The 6,503-nt window shown below is 50.1% G+C and overlaps 1 protein-coding gene across 1 annotated transcript in view; it reads right to left on the bottom strand.

Moving 5' to 3' along the window:
- The window catches only part of U2SURP (U2 snRNP associated SURP domain containing), a 38,890-nt gene extending 36,916 nt beyond the window's left edge, over nt 1-1,974 (bottom strand). The window contains exon 1 of the mRNA XM_027900396.1: nt 1,888-1,974. Coding sequence (XP_027756197.1) covers nt 1,888-1,932 — 45 coding nt within the window. The 5' untranslated portion in view covers nt 1,933-1,974. The remainder of the gene's footprint in view (nt 1-1,887) is intronic.
- Between the last annotated feature and the right edge of the window lie 4,529 nt (nt 1,975-6,503).

Here is a 6,503-nt window from a genome sequence, read left to right as displayed (position 1 = left end):
CGGGCACAGGGGGCTGCTGAACCTGCACCCCCTCCAGGGATGGTTTGCAAACAGGGAATCAAACAGGTAATGCCTGACTGCGAGAAACAGCTCGATTTTACACTGTAAATCAAAGTAACTGGCTCAAATTCAGGGCCTGGGCACTAAGAGTGAAGAACAAACACCACTGTTCTGAAGGGAAGGAACTCTGTTTTATTGCAGGCACCAGGTCACAGCTCTTTGCAGAGCACAGAAAATGAAAGGTCACTGTGTCTTCCCAGGAGGGGACTGGAAGCCAGCAACGTCACATTTGGAATTGCCACTGAAACACATCTATGGAATCTACAGGACATCTTTGTTTTGAAAGTGCAATTACTCTTACAACTTGCAAATGCAATGCACCAAAAGAAACAGAGCCTACAACTTCAATATTGCTATGTCAAATCAAAATGTTTGATAAATAACTACTTTAAGAAATTGAACAAAGTGGTTATTTGCTCAATTGTTAAACCACAAACATTTTCATACAGGCTCAACTAAAAATATTTCTCATAAATTATTACTGTACATCAAAAAAATAGTACCATCTGTACAGAAATAGTAAATGACAAAGAAGCCTATGATTAACTGTGAAAAGAAAGGGGTCACATCTGGATTGGGTTGTGTACCTCTTCAGTTGAATTAATCAATAATTAATTATTCTGTGTCCAATTATACTTGAAATCCCAAAACGTCTCATTCCCTGAAAGCCGCTGTCCGTCAGTTAAGACCTATTTACTACTCAAGCTTTCTGTTCAGCTCTTCCTTGCAAATCCAAGCCAAAAGCAAGATAAAAAAATGTTCCTTGGCAATATTTGGAACAGATCATAAAAGGGAAACAAAAGTAAAACTCTCCTACTCCAATCACACCAAGTGAGCAAAAATGCAAAGGCTTTTAGAAACTACATTTCATTATCAAGTACAGAAGTAACTACAGAGTTTCTAAGCAGCAAAATGAAAAAGAAAACACCCTATTTTTGCTTAATAAAAAAATGGGCAAAAATTATTAATTCCTTTAGCACTGGAAATTCCTGAGCCAAAATGTGGCTTCCCCCTTAAATAATTTACACCCTCACAGAGCAAAACCTGGAGGATTTCTATACTTCCTGCCTAAAAATCTGAAACAAAAACGAGGATAAAGAGTATTACTGATCACTGATGTGCATCCCTCAACCCTGTCTCCCCCTGTCCCCTCGGCAGGAGCGGTGCCGGGGGCAGCTCCGGGCTGGGAGCACTCGCAGCGCTGGCTCCAGCACCGGGCAGGTTTGGCAGAACTCCCGCACTCCCTGCGCTCCCGCTCGGGAAATCCGCCCGGCGAGGACGGCAGGAAGTACAGCGAGTGCGGGGAAAAGCGCGGGGAACGCCACGGCGAGCCCACGGAACGTGTAATTCCACCGCAAATCGAAAGCACGAGCTCCATCTCAAACCGTCCTTCGCATCGTCGAGGTGCAAACCAACCCCGCGCGGGCTTCGGCCCCCGAGAAGGATCAGCGAAATTCCCCCCGCAGGCGAGCGCGGGCATCACCGACCGGCCCGCACTGCGCCGGGGCTCGGGCCGGAACAACCCCACCGGGCCCGGGCCACGGCGCGCACAGACACAGGCCCAGGGCGGCCCCGGGGAGCGGGAGTGTCCCGGAGGAGCCCCGGGAGTGTCCCGGAGGAGCCCCGGGGCCTTCTCGCCCCCGCCCGGTGCCGGGGCCCGCAGTCACCCCGCGGGATCGGACCAGGCCGCGCCGCCCGCGCCTCGCCGCCCCAGCACCGCAGCGCCCCGCCGCCGCGGCAGCGGGCGGTACCCCTGTGCAGAAGGGAGCGGAGCGGGCCCCGGGCCGTGCCCCCGTGCCGCGGGCGGTCCCGGCAGAGCGGCCTCACCTTCCCGGCGGGTCTCTGGGAGCCGCCGGGCGCCTTGTCCGCCATCTTGCTCTGCACAGCCCAGCCCTGGCGCCGGCCAGCCGAGCGCCGAGCACACCGAGCCCCAGAGCGCAGGGCGCGCAGACGAGCGCCGAGCGGCCGATGCCGCCTGTCCGCGGTCAGGGCCGGGGCGGGAACGGCTGGAACGGCAATGGAACGGCAATGGAACGGCAATGGAACGGCACTGGAACGGCAATGGAACGGCAATGGAACGGCAATGGAACGGCACTGGAACGGCACTGGAACGGCAATGGAACGGCAATGGAACGGCACTGGAACGGCACTGGAACGGCAATGGAACGGCACTGGAACGGCACTGGAACGGCACTGGAACGGCAATGGAACGGCAATGGAACGGCAATGGAACGGTGCAAACGGTGACAGCCAACGGGAAAAAGCCCTTGGATAAACAGTGGAAAGGCTGGCACTTGATGTTTGGGTTGTTGCTGGGTTTGATGCCACACCACAGCTGTAACTGCTAACCGAGGTCACAGCCAGCGCTTATCGCGGGTCTGGCATTCCCGCTCTTCCAGGGATTCCGGCACAACGCAGGGTACCCTGGGGTTCATATGAGGCTTAAGACAAGCAGGTACACAGAAATTAGAGAGAGCTTTAACCTGCCCCCTGTCGATACCCGCTGCCCTGTGCGGCCCGGCAGCGCGGGAATGTGGGAAGGGCGGGAAGGGCGGGAATGCGGGAAGGGCGGGAATGCGGGAAGGGCGGGAATGCGGGAAGGGCGGGAAGCGCCGGCAGGGGGCAGGCCCGGCCCGCCTCCCACAGCCGGCTGAGGGTGCCGAGGGCACCCCCCGAAACAGCCAAAGGAATAAATCGATCCCCACCGTCACGGGTGCTCCGAGCCCAGTCCCTCCGGCCGGCCGAGCTTCCCTCCGCGGCATTCCCTGTCACGGATCGGCAGCTGAGCATCCAGAGGGAGCGGGGCTGTGAGGCACATAAGCAGTGGAACGATGAGGGGGTGCTGTTCCCGTGGCTGGAGGAGCCACCTGCGCGGCTCTCCTGCATTAGGCAAGATCTGCTGCTTCAGAATCCAAGTCGAGCCTTTCTCTTCCCCAGTCTTTCTCAGTGTTTACTTGAGAACTGTTTCACTAGCTTGCAAAGACAGGATAAGTGTCATCTGGTTTTTTTACATAGTAATAGAAACACGTGCAGCAAAGACTTGAAAGCAAACCAGCTGGAGAACTTGTACTGGATAGGAAGGGCTAGGAATTTAGGGCTAGGAAAAGACTGTGGATGCTGCTCAGCTCTCCTGGGATTGCACTCATAAACCTGGCGTGAAAGAACGATTGACATTGGTGGATAAAAACCAAACATCTAGCTGGAAAGAGGAACGTGCCCTTGGATGTGAGAGTTTTGGGGCCACTAATGTTTTGAAAATTTGTGCTCCATTTGGCCTCAATCCCTTTATTTAATCCACCTCATTAATCCTTTTTAATTATCCACTTCATTGTTTAAATCCTCCGCTTACTGCTCAGATTCTATGCTCTTTTGTAATTAATAACCTACACCAAATTAAGAGCATCATGATCCAAAGCATGCTGTGAAAAACGGGAAAGATACAGTTGGAGTTTCAAAGGTCATCTCTAAAGATAATTTTTCAGAATGAACTGTCCTCCTGAATCTGCACTATTTATAACACACTGCAATAGCACAGTAGCACAGATAGTGAATGAGAACACATGTCACTGCCTTGGGCTGAATGGGACAGGAAGGGGAGGAAGGAGAGAGGGAAGGGAAGGAAGCAGCAAGAGGCAGAAATCCGTGGAGAAATGGAGCTGGAAAGGGCAGGTTAATAATAATATTTAAAAGTAAATTGTAAACATTTTTCACTATAATGCAGCAGGTCTGGCTGCCTGCAGACCTGGGAGTTGCTTATTAACTTGTTACAGTGACAGATATCATTAGGCAGTGTACTAGGGGAAACCGTGAATTATCATAAATAATTAACACCAAGCTACATTAAGTAAACCACACGCTGATGTGCATTACCCTTGTCTTTCTGGCTGCTTCTCTCCCCACTTTCATACCAAAGCTCTCCATTGCTCTCATCCCAGGCCAGGGCACAGCACAACTGCTGCAATACTTTCCCAAAGGTGGATGAGGGCAGGGGAGAGGAAGGATTTACAGCGCTTTGGAAGTTCCCTCCCCTGGAGCCAAGGGTGTACAGGTTTGTCACTCTGTGCTGGTTCATGCTCTCAGGAGTGGATCCCTGGAATGTGTGTGTGTTCCCATGGCTCAGGCAGCAGTCTGCCAGCTGCTGCCCTTATTCCAGCCTCCCCTCCTCCCACCCCTGGCACTGAAGGCCAGTCAGGGATCCTGCAGATAGGTGACGCTGGCTCCACGGATTGTGTGTGTCACTGCTGGGGAGCTCTGGGAGCACAGCACGGAGGTGAGAAGGGCAGCACGTGCAGCTGGAGCCCAGAGAGCTTGGGCTGAAGGGAGAAGCTTTAGCAGGAACCACCGGAATAAACAAAAGGAGCCAGAGGGGGTGTGTGGCAAAGGGCAGTTTGGCTCTGAGGTGCCCAGCAGCCTGGACTCGCTGCCACTGCTCCGTCTGCTCTGTCTCCTGGCTGAAGCCATCTCAGTTACTCTGTCTCAGTGCTGCTGCTCTGCCTTCCCTCAGCTGTGAGAGCTGCTCCCCTCCTGCTTTCCCTCCCAGGACACCCAGGGAACCTTCCCTGCCTGCGATTCCTCAGGCAGTGAGGCCAATCACACACACCAGGCACAGGAGCAACACCTGACTGGCACTGTCTGGCTGGGAAAGGCCGACAGTCTGCAGTGCATCTTCCAGGCATCAGTGCAAGTATCAGATGAAGGCTTCGTTGCAAAGGTCTGCCTGCAGCCTCCTGTCAGAGCGAGCTGGCCTGTGTGGCCAGAATGCAGATGTGCACCTTTATCAGCTGTTTAAAAGCGCTGGGAGTTCGAGATGAGTGCCATGCCTGCCATTCCTCGGTCCACACTGACAGTCCCTCCTTTCAGTGAGTAGCAATTTGTGCTGTGGGAAACACTCCCACTCAGCACCTCTGAACAAAACAATTTCTTCACGTTCCCTTTGGAAGTGAGGGCTCAATCCTGCAGCCCTGGCAAAGGACAAGGTGTACTTTGCTCTTACCGTGAGCCACTGGGAGCTGGGACAGGGTGGATTTTGCCCGTGGAAAACACGTGGAATGTGCATTCAGCAACATGCTGTTCTTCATCACAGGGAAACAAATTTCACTGCAGTGCTTACGTTCAGGTTTGCTGCTGTCCAGAAAAGCAGGAGTCCTAATCTTTCAAAAACAAGAAGTTTAAAAAGACAACAACCATGCCTTCAAAGGAATTTTCTTAAAATGGGAAGTATTTTTTTCCCAGTTTGTTGTGTTCAGTGGGGGTTTTTTTTCAGATTTTTTTCCAGATGGGTTTTATTGCTGGCTTTTAAAGGATTTAAAGAGCACAAACCTGAAGATACTCAACTTGAAGGTAAAGAGGGCAGAAAATAAGAAGCTTCTGGCGAATGAACATTCCTGTGCAGCCCTGATGGTATTGGTTACTGTTACTCCCTTTTATCATATCTAGCTTTTCTCCCCTCCAATGAGGCTTCAAAATACAAGTATCACTTTCACTCTTCTTTATCCATTAAGGAATTAGGTTCATAAAGTATAATTGTCCCTAATTAGTTACTCAAGAAGGAGAAAATGATGCAAGGATTCCTGTTTATCCAGTCTTACAAAGACAGGGGAGTAGAATCTGTAAATGCAAGTTAATCTCTTCAGTATTAGATCAAAGCACCGTGTCCACTCGATTATTACAAACTATTACAATCACTGCAGCAGAAAGTTACCCATCAAGACATTATTTTCAACAAACTGATACACACTCGAGAAAGGATAAAAACAATCCCCCAGAACAAAGGGATCATTTCTGTGTGTCCGTGGATCTCAGTTGTTCCCAGAGAATCTGCAACCCTGAGGGACAGGAAGCCAAGTCAGATAAGGCTGAAGCTTCTCCTTTTTAACAGCTGCTCTGTTCAAATAGAGCCAAACTCTGCCCTCACTCGTGGTCAGTGGGGGTCCATGCAAGAATCAGAGTTACTGAAGAGCTTCCAGTGAAGAAGGATGAATGTTTTTACTCCATGAAACTCCTTACTGAGAAAGGAATTGTGGCAATCTGTCTTGGAGGTGAAGGTGTAGAAAGGAAAAAGAGAGGGCCATGGTTTTATGGTAGAGGATTGTGGAAAGCAAGAGCTCTTAAGGCTGTTGTTTGACAGTGTGAGTGGCTTGAACTGGGCTAAAAGTTTATATTCAAAAGCATCTTAAATCTTCCAAACACCCCCACTGCTTGTTGACATTAGGACTTGCTGGATTCCTGGGAGTTAGTTTATTTACTGGCTCAGAAAAGCTATGGATAATAGGAGGGCTAAGTGCAGCCTCTTCCCTAGGGGGCTGAGTATGTTACGGTGCAAAACATGAATTTAGCTTTTTTTTTTTTTTTTTTTTTTTTTTTTTTTTTTTTTTTTTTTTTTTTTTTTTTTTTTTTTTTTTTTTTTTTTTTTTTTTTTTTTTTTTTTTTTTTTTTTTTTTTTT

Source organism: Empidonax traillii, unplaced genomic scaffold, assembly GCF_003031625.1.
Source record: "Empidonax traillii isolate 1590-97213 ecotype Southwest subspecies unplaced genomic scaffold, ASM303162v1 scaffold722:size395592, whole genome shotgun sequence".
NCBI classification, from domain to species: Eukaryota; Metazoa; Chordata; class Aves; order Passeriformes; family Tyrannidae; genus Empidonax; species Empidonax traillii.
This window is presented reverse-complemented; position numbering and strand designations above follow the sequence as displayed.